Here is a 17,333-nt window from a genome sequence, read left to right as displayed (position 1 = left end):
TCCCAGTGGGATTCAATAAACAGTTCATCAGTCGTTCAGCTGCCCGTGGGAAGAAGCCATTCCCCAACCTGGTGGTGCTGCCTGTGAACCCCCTGGATCGTTTCCCCCGATGGCAGATGCCGTGTGCGGGGTGGAAAGGATCCTCGATGATTTTGCCCACCGTCTTCAGCCGACGACCCCGGTCAATCAGGTCGATGTGGTGGGGGGGGGAATGGGCCTGAATTAAAAGACTCGGGTGAAGGGGAGAGGGAGGGGGAAGGAGAACAGGCCAACAGGCAGGAGGCGATAATTGGACAGGGAGAAGAAAGGTAAGAATTGATCACGAGAGTGGGGTGGACAGAGGGAAATAATTTATTTCTGAGGATTCCTTGCCCCACAGATGTGTTGATCTGTGTGCATTTGTATTTTCAGTGCTGGTAGAGAATACGGCAGAGAGCACCAATGTGAGTCCTTCATCGGAGAATTCCAACACTGCGGGGAATGTTACTACCATGGCTAATGACATAATTTCCAGTGCCACACTGTCCACAGTTGACCCTTCAGAGGACGTGACAGCAAACATGTCATCACCCTCCATCTCTGAACTGGCAACGACTTCTGCAGCACCTTCCCCAGCAGAAAGTGTAACTGCTTCAGGGAATGCAACACCCAACTCAGTGCCAGTCCAGAGTGGGAGTGCCCCTTTTGAGGACGTGTCACCCTCCTTTGCAACATCATCCAGAGCAGAGAATACGGCGACCCCTCCTACAACACCATCCCCTGCAGAGAATGGGACGACCCCCTCCCCTGCAGAGAACGCGACGACCCCCTCCCCCGCAGAGAACGCGACGACCCCCTCCCCCGCAGAGAACACGACGACCCCCTCCCCCGCAGAGAACGCGACGACCCCCTCCCCCGCAGAGAACGCGACGACCCCCTCCCCCGCAGAGAACGCGACGACCCCCTCCCCCGCAGAGAACGCGACCACCCCCTCCCCCGCAGAGAACGCGACCACCCCCTCCCCCGCAGAGAACGCGACCACCCCCTCCCCCGCAGAGAACGCGACCACCCCCTCCCCCGCAGAGAACGCGACGACCCCCTCCCCCGCAGAGAACGCGACGACACCCTCCCCCGCAGAGAACGCGACCACCCCCTCCCCCGCAGAGAACGCGACCACCCCCTCCCCCGCAGAGAACGCGACCACCCCCTCCCCCGCAGAGAACGCGACCACCCCCTCCCCCGCAGAGAACGCGACCACCCCCTCCCCCGCAGAGAACGCGACCACCCCCTCCCCCGCAGAGAACGCGACCACCCCCTCCCCCGCAGAGAACGCGACCACACCCTCCCCCGCAGAGAACGCGACCACCCCCTCCCCCGCAGAGAACGCGACCACCCCCTCCCCCGCAGAGAACGCGACCACCCCCTCCCCCGCAGAGAACGCGACCACCCCCTCCCCCGCAGAGAACGCGACCACCCCCTCCCCCGCAGAGAACGCGACCACACCCTCCCCCGCAGAGAACGCGACCACCCCCTCCCCCGCAGAGAACGCGACCACCCCCTCCCCCGCAGAGAACGCGACCACCCCCTCCCCCGCAGAGAACGCGACCACACCCTCCCCCGCAGAGAACGCGACCACCCCCTCCCCCGCAGAGAACGCGACCACCCCCTCCCCCGCAGAGAACGCGACCACCCCCTCCCCCGCAGAGAACGCGACCACCCCCTCCCCCGCAGAGAACGCGACCACCCCCTCCCCCGCAGAGAACGCGACCACCTCCTCCCCAACAGCGTCCCCCGCAGAGAACGCGACCACCCCCTCCCCAACACCGTCCCCCGCAGAGAACGCGACCACCCCCTCCCCAACACCGTCCCCCGCAGAGAACGCGACCACCCCCTCCCCAACACCGTCCCCCGCAGAGAACGCGACCACCCCCTCCCCAACACCGTCCCCCGCAGAGAACGCGACCACCCCCTCCCCAACACCGTCCCCCGCAGAGAACGCGACCACCCCCTCCCCAACACCGTCCCCCGCAGAGAACGCGACCACCCCTTCCCCAACACCGTCCCCCGCAGAGAACGCGACGACCCCCTCGACTGCAGAGAACGCGACGACCCCCTCGACTGCAGAGAACGCGACGACCCCCTCGACTGCAGAGAACGCGACGACCCCCTCGACTGCAGAGAACGCGACGACCCCCTCGACTGCAGAGAACGCGACGACCCCCTCGACTGCAGAGAACGCGACGACCCCCTCGACTGCAGAGAACGCGACGACCCCCTCGACTGCAGAGAACGCGACGACCCCCTCGACTGCAGAGAACGCGACGACCCCCTCGACTGCAGAGAACGCGACGACCCCCTCGACTGCAGAGAACGCGACGACCCCCTCGACTGCAGAGAACGCGACGACCCCCTCGACTGCAGAGAACGCGACGACCCCCTCGACTGCAGAGAACGCGACGACCCCCTCGACTGCAGAGAACGCGACGACCCCCTCGACTGCAGAGAACGCGACGACCCCCTCGACTGCAGAGAACGCGACGACCCCCTCCACAACATCATCCGCTGCAGAGAACGCGACGACCCCCTCCACAACATCATCCGCTGCAGAGAACGCGACGACCCCCTCCACAACATCATCCGCTGCAGAGAACGCGACGACCCCCTCCACAACATCATCCGCTGCAGAGAACGCGACGACCCCCTCCACAACATCATCCGCTGCAGAGAACGCGACGACCCCCTCCACAACATCATCCGCTGCAGAGAACGCGACGACCCCCTCCACAACATCATCCGCTGCAGAGAACGCGACGACCCCCTCCACAACATCATCCGCTGCAGAGAACGCGACGACCCCCTCCACAACATCATCCGCTGCAGAGAACGCGACGACCCCCTCCACAACATCATCCGCTGCAGAGAACGCGACGACCCCCTCCACAACACCGTCCCCTGCAGAGAATGCGACGACCTTCTCCGCAACATCATCCACTGCTGAGAATGCGACGACCCCCTCGACTGCAGAGAATGCGACGACCCCCTCCACAACACCGTCCCCTGCAGAGAATGCGACGACCTTCTCCGCAACATCATCCACTGCTGAGAATGCGACGACCCCCTCCCCTACAGAGAATGCAACGACTCCCTCCACAACAGCATCCCCTGCAGACAATGTGACGACCCTATCTGCAACACCATCCCCTGCAGAGAAGGTGACGTCGCCCTCCCCTGCAGAAAATGTGACGTCCCCCTCCCGTGCAGGCAATGCAACAACCCCCTCCACAACGTCTGACTTCAACGTAACCTTCACAATTTTAAATGTGGTTTTTATTGACATCCTGAAAGATCCAAACTCTGAAGAATACAAGGCCTTGAGCAAGGAAGTAATTGGTGCGGTGAGTCATAATGGCAATAGCCAAAACTGCCTGGATTGGTTACCCCAACTCTAGAATCTCCACAAGTTCACAAGTAAATATTCTAAACCCTCAGTTGGAAATATGTCTGAGATAAGACTGAAGGACATAGGGGCAGAAATAGGCCAGTCAGCCCATCGAGTCTGCCCCGCCATTCAATCCATTTCCAAGCTGTCCAGCTTGCGTAGTGGTTAGCGCAATGCTATTACAGTTCCGGCTATCGGGGTTCGAATCCCGCAATGCCTGTAAGGAATTGGTACGTTCTCCCCCCCGTGGAAAACCCATGTCTGCATGGGTTTTACCCAGGGGTTCCGGTTTTCCCTCACCCTCCAAAATGTACTGGGGGTTGTAGGTCAATCGGGTGTAATTGGGCAGCGTGGGCTAAAAGGGTTTGTTACCCTGCTGTATGTCTACATTTTTTTAAAAAACTCCCCATAACCTTTGAAACCCTGACTAACCAAGAACCCAATGACCTCCACAACCGCCTGTGGCTACAAAATCCCCAGATCCACTGCCCTCTGGCTGAAGAAAGTCCTCCATATTTTGGTTTGAACTGGATGCCCTGTGCCCTTTTGACCTGGACACTCCCACCACGGGGAAGCGATCTTTCTACATCTACTCTGTCCACGCCTTTCAACATTCGAAATGTTTCAATAAGATTCCCCATCCCTCCCCACCATTCTCCTAAATTTCAATGAGAAGAGGCGAAATACTCCAAAGATTCCCAAGACCTACTTTTGCAATTGCAGAGGTCCTGTTAATAGGCCTTAAATGTACAGTAAAATTCCAGTTGTCTTGAATTTAAACTGGCAAACAAAAAAAAATGCATAAAATAAATGGGTAAAAAATTCAAAAATTTTAAATTGGCACAACACAGTCTCAAGCAACTGTAAAATTCACTTATCCGGCATCTCACAATCCCCATAGATGCCAGAGACCAGAGATTTTACTGTATTTTGATGTGGACAAACATCATTGGTAAGAAAATAAGAGGGAAAGGGTTATTTAAATCAGCCATTCCCAATGGGAAGGGGAGGAGGGAAGCCCATGACTCTTCTTCCCCCCCCCCCCAGCCCCAGGGGGTCCACGGCACCTTCAAGTAGGGCAAATAGTTTTTCACGTGGTCAGTAGGAGAGAAGTACGGGCAAAACCAAATAAACCTGGCTGCTTTGCGGGAAACGGGGCACGTAACCTAGGAGCAGACTCCAAGGGAGCCGTAGCTAGAAAATAAGGTTGAGAATGGCTGATCACAGCCCTCAGATGGAAGCACAAATGTCAGAAGTATGCCGATGATTCCCCAGATGTCCTTGTAGAACGGCAGAGGTCCTGTATATTGGCCTTGAATGTATCACGACGTGGGTCCACTTGGTAACGAAAATGAGAGGCAGGGTCTAGTTAAACTCGGGTAGATCAGGGAACTTTGATTGAGAGGTGCCGGGGACAACAAGTGAAGGAAGCTGTTGAGAAAGCAGACAGTATGTTGGAGAATTGCATGGAGGGTTTGCACATAAGGTCTTACTGTATGTAGTACAAGATCCATCTTGTCCATGCTGACTAACCTAGGTTGCCTGTGTTTGGACCTTGTCATTAGAACCATAGAACAGTACAGCACAGAAACAGGCCCTTCTGGTCTGTGCCGAACTATTCAGCCTCCTCGCACTGACCTGCATTCAGTCCATATCCCTCCATCCAACTGTCCAAATTCTTCTTAAATGCTAAAACTAAGCCTGCATTCCCCACGTCAGCTGCCAGCTCGTTCCACACTCCTACCACTCTGTGTGAAGAAGTTCCCCCTAAACCTTTTACCCTTAACCCATGTCCTCTGGTTTGTATCTCACCTACCCTCAGTGGAAAAAGCCGACCTAGATTTACTCTGTTTACCCCCCTCATAATTTTAAATACCTCGATCAAATCTCCCCTCATTCTTCTACGCTCCAGGGAATAAAGTCCTAACCTTTCCCTGTAACTCAGTCCCTGAAGTCCAGGCAACATCATAAGCCTTTCCTGTTCATCGACATGTTTTCTGAATGTTGAAATTTGTCCCTGCTGCAGCCCCTTTTACATCCTCTGTGTGAAGGGGGCAGCCGTCAGTTCCTCCTTGTTAAATCTTCCCCTATTTCGCACAAATCTTTGCCTTCTATTAACCTTCTCGGTGACCCATTGACCTTCATTATAGGAGGGTTTGCACATAAGGTCTTACTGTAGTACAAGGTCTTGGTGGGGCGGCCATTAGAGCAAGGGCGTCACATCTAGGAGCAGAAATAGGCCATTCAATCCATCGAGTCCATCCTGCCTGGGGGAACAGCACAGTCCAACAGACAAAGGGTGATGATTGGACATGGGGAGGGGAGAGGTGAGAATTGATCGGTGGGGGGGGCTCTGTGAATACAGAGCTGTAGGAAAGATGGGGTGAGGAAATGTATAAAAGAAATCAGAGAGATTGATATTAATCCCATCCGGTTGGAGGGAGCCCAGACAGAAGATGAGGTCTTGTTCCTCCAATTTGCTGGTGGTCTCAGTCTGGCCATGCACAAGACCATGGACAGCCACGTCAGTAAGGGAATGGAATGGGGAATTGAAATGGGTGGCAACTGGGAGATCCACGCTTATCGTGGCGGACAGAGCTGAGGTGCTCACCGAAGCGACCTCCCAGTATGAATCCAGTCTCCCTGATGAAGAAGCGACCTCAAAGGGAGCATCATATCCAGTAGGCGACCCCTGCAGATTCGCAGGTGAAGTGTTGCTTCGCTTGGAAGGGCTGTTTGGGGCCCCAAACAGTGGAGAGGGAAGAGGTGAATCTCCATCCGGGTACTTCTGAATGGCATGGTTATCGCAATGCTGTTACAGTGCCAGCGATCGGGACCGGGGTTCGAAACCTGCGCTGTCTATATGTACCTTCTCCCCATGTCTGCGTGGGTTTTCCCCAGGGGCTTTGGTTTCCACCCACCATGTGAAATGTCCTGGCGGTTGTAGGTCAATTGGGTGTAATTGGGTGGCACGGACTCGTGAGCCAAAATGGCCCATTACCGTAGGGAATCACTACATTCAAATTTGCGTGTAACGTTGCTCTCTTACACCCGTCCATCGACGTGAGATAGTTTTCAGCCACATTTTCACCAACTGGGTGTCATTGGGCCTGTTACCCTGCCGTGTGTCTACATTTAAAAATGTAATTAAAAAAAAAAGAATTTAAATGTAAACATTTTTTTAAGTCCTGGACGCCTCCAATTGTCAGTGTGGAGTTTTAAAAAAACAATTTGTCCCCCCATCCGTCCGTCCCACCCTCCCCACGCTGTGATCCCTGCTTTTGAAGGATCTCTGAGGGCATCTGGCTGCATCAAATATCTCGTGGCTGCCTCTCTCAAGCCACATGACACGTGGTTAGATTAGAACTCGAGTCGTGAAGCTGTTGATGCCGATACATTGTACCGATGTTAAGGATGGGTGGCCCTCTACAATCGGCCTAGATACCAAACACTGTTGTCTGTCTCCTGGCATCATACCTGGCCCTAGAATTGTCTACCCAAGGGGCAAGATTCTGACTGTTCACGCTATCGACCCCATCATTATTTTGTAAACCTCCTTATTGCCCCCCCCCCTTGGCCCCCTGTGCACCAGAACAACAATTCTCAACCTTTTCCTGTCTTTGGCCAAGAGTTTATGGGACTCCCTTTCCTGTGAAGTGGTCAAGTTCTGTCTATTTCTTCCGTTCTTCTCCCCACCAACAAAAAAAAAAGATCTGTTGCGTGAAGTGAACAGAAAGCCTATGACTAAAGAAGAAATAGGCCATTCAGCCCATCAAGTCTGCCTCACCATTCAATCATGAGTTGATCCATTTCCTCACTTCCACTGCCCGGCCTTCTCCCCATAATCTTTGATGCCCTGGCCTAATTAAGAATCTATCAATCTTTGCCTTAAATATCCCCAATGACCCGGCCTCCACAACCGCCTGTGGCAACAAATGCCACACATTCACCAACCTCTGGCTGAAGAAATTCTTCACATCTCTGTTCTAAGCAGACCCTCTTCACTCCTGAAGTTGTGCCATCTTGTGCTGGACTCTCCGACCGTGGGACATAACCTTTCTGCGTCGACTGGATATAGGTGGGAGAGTACACAAGCAAAAAGCTGAGAAGTGAGGGGGGTAGCAGTGAGGAAAGGGGACTGAGGGATAGGGAAAGAGAATGGACTCAGGGGAAGGGTTGAAGGGTAATTGGAGAAGTTGACATTAATGCCATGCGGTTAGAGTGAATAGTGGATGTTGTTTACCAGGTTGCAGGTGGCCTTGGTCTGGCAGTGCATGAGGTCATGGACAAATAGCGTCTTAGCTATTTTGTCAACCAAGTCACCACTTTCAGGCAACTATGTACCAAAATTATCAGTCTCACTGTCGAAGACACTCTCCAAGGCCATGCTCTTTACTGTGCAAGTCCTTGCCTGGTTTTAACTTTTAATTATCCAAAAATGGACTTTATTCACAATAAACTATTTCCAAAGGAAAACCATTCCAAGTCTCTTCCCACCCTTAGTGTCGTAGCCATAAGTTTCCATCCCTGGACATTATCCCTTCATTCCCATTACCACCACTGTGGTGCTTTGTCATTACTCCCCACTCTGTTGTTTGAGGGGCTTCCCCTCGGTCTCAGCTCTTCGATGCCCAGTGCCAGGAGGACTCACAGTGCCCTCATATAGGCTGTGCCAAGCCTCAGCACTGGAATGTACCGGTCGGCAGCGTTCCCACCCTGACATCTAGGTGTGCTGAAAGACCACATTTGGAGTACTGTGCAGTTCTGGTCGCCAGACTACAGGAAGGATATCAGTAAGATAGAAAGAGTGCAGAGGAGATTTATTAGGATATAGCTGTTGGGAGTTAAGTTACAGGGAAAGGTTAAACTCATTAGGAATTTATTCCCTGGAGCGTTGGAGAATGAGGGGAGATTTGGTGGAGGTCAACAAAATTATGAGAGGACAAGACAGAGTAAATGTGAGTAGGCTCTCTCCACTTAAAATAGGAGAGATAAATACAAGAGGACATGGGTTTAGGGTGAAAGGGGAAAGGTTTAAGGGAAGCAACTTCTCTCAGGGTGGTGGGAGTATGGAACAAGCTGCCATCTGATGTGGTGAATGCGGGCTCGATCTTGAGTTTCAAGAATAAATTGAATAGATACATGGATGGGAGAGGTCTGGCGGGTTATGGAATGGGTGCAGGTTGATAGGACGAGCAGAATGATATTTCAGCACAGATGAGAAGGGCCAAATGGGCTGTTTTCTGCGCTGTAGTATTCTAGGTGACCGGCAGACCAAGGTGCGCCTTTCACCGAGTCGCTGGTCCTCCAGTGGTTCTGGATGCCTGTCTGTGTCCCGCCCCAGTTTCCCTTGCTGGTGCACCGCCTCACCCTCTTCACGTGAATAACGCAGCTTTCCAAATCCAAACGGCACTCAAGCTGACTGTAAACTTTCTGTTGCAGATGAATATCGCTTACAAATGTGCCACATGCTCCCTCCGCAATGTATATCTTGGCTCAGTGGTTTCGCGATTCAGGTAAGGGTTTCGTTTTCAACCGAGTTCATTGTCAATTGACTGTAGATATAGAACCAGACGAAACAGCGTTTCTCTGGACCACGGTGCACACACATACATGAACGTAATTAAGATTTTTTTTAATTGTCATGTAATAAAATATAATATTACACAAAATTTTCTTTCACCTGCTATACGCTCCTCTGCCCCACCCCCCACCCACCACCACCCCCCAGGCCTTTTTATTCAGACGTCCACCTGCTTTTTGTGCGCCTTGGAGAAGGGCTCAGGCGCGAAACGTCAGTTTCAGCCTCCTGTGGACGCTGCGAGACTGGCTGAGATCCTCCAGCATTTCTGTGTGTTTTGAATTCAATCACAGCGTCTGCAGAACCTCCATGTTTCACTCTTTAAGGAAGTGTGGTGTTGTCCGATTTAATTTGTTTTTTTAGAGGGTGGAGGGAACATTTGGGAGTTGACTTTGATTCCAACAGTCAAATATCCTGCTAAAGAAGAGGTGTCTTCTGGGTTTTTTTTTTTGGCACATTAGCATCCAGCAACTCTTGTGACAAAGGAACTAAAATGAACGATGATTCAAATTCTATCGATATTTCCTTGTCACACAATGGCAGCCATTTGGGTCATCAAGGCTCTGCTGGCTCATGGGGCCACCCAATCAGTCCCTTTCCCATTGTTAGTGCAGCAGTCAGTGCAACGTTGTTGCAGCACCAGCGATTGAGGCTTGGGTTTGAATCCAGCATAGCCTGTAAGGAGTGTGTACGTTCTCCCTGTATCTGCGTGGATTTCCCCAGGGGGCTCCGGTTTCCTCCCACCGTTCAAAATGTACTGAGGGTTGTAGGTCAATGGGGTGTGGTTGGGCAGCAGGGGCTCATGGACTTGTTACCATGATGTTTAGTTAAATTTAAAAATTCCTCACCCCTATAGGACTATAAGAACAACTACAGTACAGAAACTGGCCCTTCAGCCCTTCTAGTCTGTGCTGAACTGTTATTCTGCCTAGGCTCACTGACCTGCACCCAGTCCATAGCCCTCCATACCCCTCCCATCCATGTACCTGTTCAAATTTCCCTTAAATATTAAAACTGAACCCACATTCACCACTTCAGCTAGAAGCTCGTTCCACACTCGTGCCTCTCTCCGTGTGAAGTTCCCCCTAAACTTTTCCCCTTTACCCTTTATCCCATGCCCTCTGGATTGTATCTCAGTGGAAAAAGTCGATCTACCTTTAATTCAATGTCTACTCAAGATGGTTTAGTTTTAACAAACATGGAGACTAGAAATCTCATTTGTGCTGCCTTATAATAATTTTTAAAATTAGGAAGTTGTAGTCCCCCTTGTTCATAATTCCATGTTGACTTTTCTAATGACTTTCTTATCATCTTTCCAAAGAAATCATACCAGAGGAGTTTATTTATTAATTGGAGCCAAAATCTATAACAATAGATAAAGATGCTCTGATATTAAAATATTTGCTTAATATTTGGATTAAAGTTAAGTTAGAAATTGATGGAAATCTTCTTTCATGCCATTAATTAATCTTTTATTTTTTTTCAAAAGATAATTTTTAAAAAATTCTAAAACTGGGAGATTGCTACGATAACGGTCGATTGATGTCTTTTCATCAACTAATAATTAAATATGTTTCTCATCATACGTTATTTTATTATTCAGTTGAAAGCTTATCTAAGAGAAAAATTAGGATCAGAAATGGTTTTAAAAGATCTTTCAAATTTGGAGGAATTAATAGTTGACGGAATGACTAAAAATTTTTATTTCAATTGCATATAATTTTGTTACAAGAACAAACTCCTAAAGTAGGTTTGTTCAATTCAAAAGAAAGGTGGGAACAGCATTTGGACATAGATCAGCAGGGATTGGCAAAAATCTATGTAAAGAAGTTATGTCTAACACTATTAAAGTGAGAAATAGATTAATTCATTATCATTTTTTACATCAATTGTATATCCACACCTCAGAAACTGAGTAGTGGAGATTTGAATTTATTGGATCAGATTTAGACGTGGAAAAGAAATTGGAATTCTTTTTTACATTCCACGCGGTCTTGTTTGAAGGCCAATTCTTTTTGGGTTTCTGTTAGTAAATTTTTTCAGCGAATAATGTGATTTTTCCATTAAATCCTGAATTATTATTGTTAGAAAATTTTGAAAATGTTACTCCTAAATTATTGTTGTCAGATTCTCAATTGAAATTGGTAATAGCGAGGAAATATATCGCTGCAACATGGAAATCCGATGCCTCATTAACATTTGATAGATGGCACACTGAGAATCAAAAGTTGTCTTCCTTTAGAAAAAAATTACCTATGATTTGAGGGGAAAATATTCCTTATTTCCACAAATTTGGAGCCTGTATGCTAGAATTATGAGGTTAAAATTACAATTCATTTTTAAAAAATTCTCCTGACCAGTGAAGTTTTCCCTGAAAGAATAACAATTTTACGATATTTCTGGGATCCTTGAATGTCGTCTAATCCAATCCAAATTAATTACTGTGCAGTAATTACTATCCACCTGTGATGCCACTTTCAGGGTATTGTGTATCTGTATTCCCAGATCTCTCTGTTCTACCGCACTGCTCAGTGCCCGTCCATTCACTGTGTACATCCTTTCTTGGTTTGTCCTTCCAAAAGGCAACATCTCACGCTTGTCTGCATTAAACTCCATCTGCCATATTTCAGCCCATTTTACCAGCTGGCCCAGATCCCTCTGCCAGCTTTGAAAACCTTCGCTGTCCACAACGGCTCCAATCTTAGTGTCATCTGCAAACTTGCTGATCCAATTCACCACATTATCCTGATCATTGATATAGATGACATTGCTCTCTCTTGCATCTCATCCATAAATTCAACCCCCTCCACTGACAGGAGGTATCTTGCAGCCACAATTTCACCAAATGGACCACATGTCCATGGGTTTTGTGTGGACTCCAGGGTCACTGGAGCTGAGAATTCACATGTTTATAGTGGAAAAGTAAACGGGCAATGTACTCCTGGAATGAGGTGATGGCTAACCTGATCTTTGCCCTCTGCAACACTTCTTCCAACTTTACCCCTACAATCCTGGATACTGCCCTACTGCAACTTGCCTGCCCCCAGCTTTCAATACACTGAATGACCCTGCCTCCTCCACTCTTCCGTAGGGAATTCCAAAGATTCTTAATCACAAGATATAGGAGCAGAAGCAGGCTAATCGGCCCATCGACTGCTCTGCCATGCCATCATGAGCTGATCCATCCACCTACTCAGCCCCACTCCCCAACTTTGTCCCTGTAACTCTCGATGCCCTGACGAATCAAATACCTGTCAATCTCTGCCTTAAATACACCCAACGACCTCACTTCCATAGCCGCCTGTGGCAACATTCACAGACTCCTAATCCACTGACTAAAGAAATTTTTCAGCATCTCTGTTTTAAATGGATGCCCTTTTATCCTAAGTTGTACCCTCTTGTCCTAGATTCCCCTACCCTGGGAAACATCTTGCCCACATCTACTCTCTCCAGGCCTTTCAGTATTCGAAATGCCTCATCCTTCTGTACTGTCCAATTGCCGACAATCATTCCTCATACACTCACCCTTTCATTCCTGGGATCTTTCCAGTAAATCTTCTCTGAACCCTCTCCAACACCAGCACGTCCTTTCTCAAATAAGGCACCCAAAACTGTACACGATACTCCACGTGAGGTCTCACCAGAGCCCTAGAGAGTCTCAATATCACATCCCTGCTCTTGTTTTCTATTCCCCTTGAAATGAACGCCAGTATTGCATTTGTCTTCTTCACCACCGACTCAACCTGCACGTTTACCTTCAGGCCGTCCTGCTCAAGGACTCCAAGCTCCCCCTGCATCTGGGGATTTTCAATTATTCTCCCCATTTAGAAAATAGCCTGCCCATTTATTTCTCCCCACCAAAGTGTGGGAAAGACACTTTCTGATATTATATTTTGTTTGCCTCTTCTCTGCCCGTTCTCCTCATCTGTCCAAGTCCCTCTGCAGCCTCCATGTTTCCTCCGCACTACCTGCTCTTCCACCCACCTTCGTCTGCTCTTCCAAGTGTTTACTCTCCAAGGTTCAGTTGTGGTAAGATTTCCCAACGAAGGTCAGGGTTGGACGGGCATTCCTGATTGCCCACCATTCTGCAATCTGCCCTCTACACTCGGAATAATTCTTGAAGTTTGTGGGCTTGTTTTTCCTCGTGTGAAGCTGGTTTTGAGAGTTGCTGGGCTCCTATAAAATCTGCTTGGTTTGGGTCAGAAATGATATATATATGCTTGTCTGGGTACCTGACAGAGCAGCTGAGTCAAGGTGGGGTTTCTATCTGACACCTGACAGCTCCCTGACGAATGGCCGCGGTGCCTTATCATTAATTGTGACCGTTTCTTTTTCCTTCTTGCACCAAAAAGTAAAGGCTCAGTCATCGCTGAGACAAAATCCAGCTTCCAAACAAATGCAATTGTCACCCAGGAAACCGTTTGGGGAAGTTTTACAAAAGCGGTGCATAACAACTTCATTAACAATCTCCAGGTCAAAGATTTGCAAGGTAATAATATTTGCCAGTATTTTTGCCAGAGCAGGATTGATATTTTTAATCCAAAAAATATTATTCATAATAAATTGTTTACAAAAGGAAAACGGTTTCAAGTCTCTTCCCACCCTTGGTGTTGTATCCCTGTATAGTGTTGCAGTCATTTCCATTCACACCTTGTCTGTTGCCTGAAGGGCTTCCCCTCAATGCCCAGTGACTGGAGGACCCTAGACTCTGGTCCTTCCCTACAGCACCCCAAGCCCTCAGCCCATACTTCTGCAGCCTGGAATGTGCCAGTCGCCAGCACTCCTGCACCGACATCTCCACGCGCTGTAAGGTTTCAGGCTGACCAAAGGGCGCCTTCTGCCAAATTCTGCATGTCTGTCTTTCTGGGCGTCCCCGGAGTTCAGAGAGTCCTCTGTCACACTACTGCTGGGGATGAAACCTTGCACCCTCTTGCTACGTTGGTAGGGGTGTGGCTGGCTGGCCCAGACACTTCATTCTTGTATCAGGTAGAGGAAAGATGTGTGGGGTAATTATTTTAATATGTCCTTGTTCAGTTTCAGAGATCGGGCCTACTGCCAGTGTCAGTGTGAGCACCACCACCATTACCCAGCCGCCCGGCGTACCTGGATGGGGCATCGCGCTCCTGGTCCTCATTTGCGTTATCCTCCTCATCCTCATCCTCATCCTCCTCCTCTTTGTAAGTCTTCGGTTCTGATGCACCGTATCCTTTCTGGCTCTGCCATGAACTCCTTGCCATGCGCCACCCGGAGCCGCGGCTGGGTGTCGACTGATGACCTGAAATCTTTCCCACGGCCATGAACAAAGCTCTTTTCAAATGGAACGCGGCCCAACGGTATTTTTGTTAGTGGTCGAGACGTTAATGCTGGGATACTTAGCTCGTCGGGGAGCGTGTGTGGGAAGAAATGTACCTTCTAAATTGTCAGAGATTGGGCCCTGTTGATCAGAGGGAGCTGAATACCCATTGAATATGCATTGTTCAAGATTCTTTTATTGTCATAATAAAACAGAAAATGTAATATTATACACAATTTCCCTCTGCCTGCTGTAAGCCAAAGAGCCCTCATTAGATTTGCCTGTAAGAGAAAGAGTCTCATCCAGCCCTCCCACGATCTCTGTGGCCGTATAGATTCTATTTCGATCCATCAACCACCCGACCTCCAGACCCAAACCTCCGACACGACCAGGAAGCCTTCAGTGCCCCTTTGGGAGCCTTTTTCCCCCTCAGTGCCCTGTCGAATCCTGGTTCCAATACCCTGTTCCTATGGCCAAGCAGGCAATTGAGAAGACAAAAGGAATTTGCCTTCATCGCAAGAGGGTCCAAGTACTGCAGTAATTGGGTTTAATTTCAAATGGGGAGGTCTTTGATGAAGTCTTTGATGAGGTCATTTGGGTCCCCGTATCTAAGAAAGGGTGTATTTGCCATCAAAAGGTTGAAGCAAAAATGAATTTGAGCGGTTTCTGCAATGTTGGGTTTGCTGAATGCAGGACTCTATTTGAGAGTCTCTTGAAGGGCTTGGCAGGTTCTAAGCAGCATTTCCTCCGGTGGAAGTTCTGGGAGCCAGAGACACCATCAGAAAACTGCCGACAAGAACAGTTTTTCCACTGAGGGTGGAGAATCACTGGGATTCTGCTCTCTGTCAATTTTGTGGGGTGGGTCCATCTGAGAATGAAATGGTGGGTGGATGGAGCTGAGGTCAGAGGCCGGCTAGGATCCTAGTGATGGAGCAGGTTTACAGGGCTTGCGACTTGTCTGCCTTCTCACTGGCATTGCTCTGCTCTAACTTTCAGATCATTTGCTGGTGTCGACGCAGAGGACACGACCAGTTCGAACTGTTTGGTTCTCGAGGGTCGTACTTCCCGATGGCCGACCGGAATGATTACCCACGCTACACCTCGCACAGCAGATTCACGTCGCCAAGCGATAAGGAGCTCTTTTCCCAGGTAGGGTGACCTGTGTGAAAGGAGGGGCAGCGGCGAGGTTGGCATGGCCACAAAACCCTTCAGAAAGATTAAAATTCCACAAGAAGATTGCAGAACTGCAGGCCAAGCTGCAGAGAACAGATGTGGTAACATGGGTGTGCAATAAAAGCAGCACTGTTGTAAACGATTTTCTTTATATCACAGAGTTGATTTGAAGATTGAAAGTTTTTCTTTGATGCGATAAAGTTTTTACATTTCCTTCCCTGGTTCATCCTTTGGTCCCTGAAGCAAAGCCAGTGGGTGAATTGTGTGTGAGAAGCTAACGTGGCTCCATGACTCAGTTGTCCTGAAGGAGAAATGGGTGTGGGTCTGTGATGAAAGCACATGGATTATTGCACCATCTGTGGCTTTTCCAAATAAATATTCGGAGTCAGCTGTCTGACGTCAGTTTCATAACTGTGTGGGGAGTTGTGAGCAAATGTGGGGGGTGGGGGGGGAGAGTGAATATTTGAAAGGATCACACTATTGTGGATTGAAATGTAGGGCAGCGTGGTGAGTTGGAACAGCGCCAGCATCTGGGTTCGAATCCCGCGCTGCCTGTAAAGAATTTGCACGTACTCTTCGCATCTGCCCAGGTTTCCTCCAGGGGCTCCAGATTCCTCCCACCCTCCAATAACGTACGGACGTTGTGGGTTCATTGGGCAGCACAGGCGGGAAGAGCCTGTAACCATACTGTAGGTTGAATTTTTAAAATGGAAAGTGGAAAAGGGGAAGCAAATAAAAGACTGAGGTTCTGGTTGGTTTTCAGCAGGAAGTGGGGGGCAGTTGAGGGGAAAAAATTGTTGGAGCTAGGGGGGGGGGGAAGAAGTGACTGGGTCACTCGAAGCTGCAGGAATCTGTGAATCAACATTAGCAACACGTGTGCTGTCTTTAATTTGCTTGATAATTCTGTGGGTGAGGAGGGGGCAGTCATTGCTGTCTGCTGCTGTGAATTTTAAATTGGCGAGATGGACATTTTGTACACAACCTCTGCTTCTTCCAGTCAGACGGGGACAACGGTAGTTTAAAAAGACACTGAAATGTTCTCTCTCTCTCGGGCTCTCTCGCTCGCTCCCCCCCTCTCTCTCTCTCTCTCTCTCTCTACCCCCTCCTCAGTCGGTCTCTCTCTCTCTCTCCCCCCCCTCCCCTCTTCCTTGGTTTCTCTCTGACTCTGCCCCCCTCCTTGGTGTCTCTCTTTTTAATCTTTCTCTCCCTTCCCCCCCCTTCCTCGGTGTCTCTCTTCTTCCCCCCCCCCCCACCGTTCTCCTCCCATCCCCCAGTCACTCTCTCACTGCTTCCTCGGTCTCTTCCCTACTTTCTCTCCCCCACCCTGGTCTCTTCCCCCTGTCTCTCCTCCCCCCCCACCCCAGGTCTCTCTTTCCACCCCCCTCCCCCCCACCGTGTCTGTGTATGTGTCTCTCTCTCCCCTTCTCCCTCTGTCTCCTTTCACAGAGCCAAATGACAACAATATTTCTGTGTTTTACTGCTGTCTCAACGAGGGCAGATTTTTGTTTTGGGTTCGAACACGATTTGAGAGAGCTGGGGGCCTCAGCTGGGCCCTGCCTCACTTTCTCAGGCCTGTTTCTGTTTGACCAGCTGATCCTGCCAGGAGTGAACTGGGACCCTCCTTGCATTGTGCTTCTCCTTCCTCCTATTTACACTCTGGAGCCTGGATCAACTCACTCTGGGCCACATTCACCACCTGTGCTGTTGATGTGATCTGCTGGAGGCAGTGATTTAGATTAGAATGTGATTCGATTGTCTGGACTATGCCAGTCAGGCCTGAGCTCTTAGCTTGAGGGTTGGATTTCAGCCTCTTTTGTGTGTCAGTAAATGCGTGTCTTAGACCAAAAATAGATGTTATTCACATTTTT

General features: G+C 49.6%; 1 protein-coding gene across 1 annotated transcript in view; it reads left to right on the top strand.

The window, feature by feature from the left end:
* Nucleotides 1-491: 491 nt before the first annotated feature.
* LOC138765447 (polysialoglycoprotein-like) overlaps nucleotides 492-17,333 on the top strand; it is a 36,880-nt gene continuing 20,038 nt past the window's right edge. The window contains exons 1-6 of the mRNA XM_069942487.1: nucleotides 492-669; nucleotides 2,011-3,374; nucleotides 8,861-8,934; nucleotides 13,352-13,488; nucleotides 14,034-14,176; nucleotides 15,289-15,441. Of these exons, the coding sequence (XP_069798588.1) occupies nucleotides 492-669; nucleotides 2,011-3,374; nucleotides 8,861-8,934; nucleotides 13,352-13,488; nucleotides 14,034-14,176; nucleotides 15,289-15,441 (2,049 nt within the window). The remainder of the gene's footprint in view (nucleotides 670-2,010; nucleotides 3,375-8,860; nucleotides 8,935-13,351; nucleotides 13,489-14,033; nucleotides 14,177-15,288; nucleotides 15,442-17,333) is intronic.

This window comes from Narcine bancroftii, chromosome 5 (genome assembly GCF_036971445.1).
Source record: "Narcine bancroftii isolate sNarBan1 chromosome 5, sNarBan1.hap1, whole genome shotgun sequence".
NCBI classification, from domain to species: domain Eukaryota; kingdom Metazoa; phylum Chordata; class Chondrichthyes; order Torpediniformes; family Narcinidae; genus Narcine; species Narcine bancroftii.
Note: the sequence above shows the minus strand (reverse complement) of the source record. Positions and strands in the feature narration are given on the sequence as shown.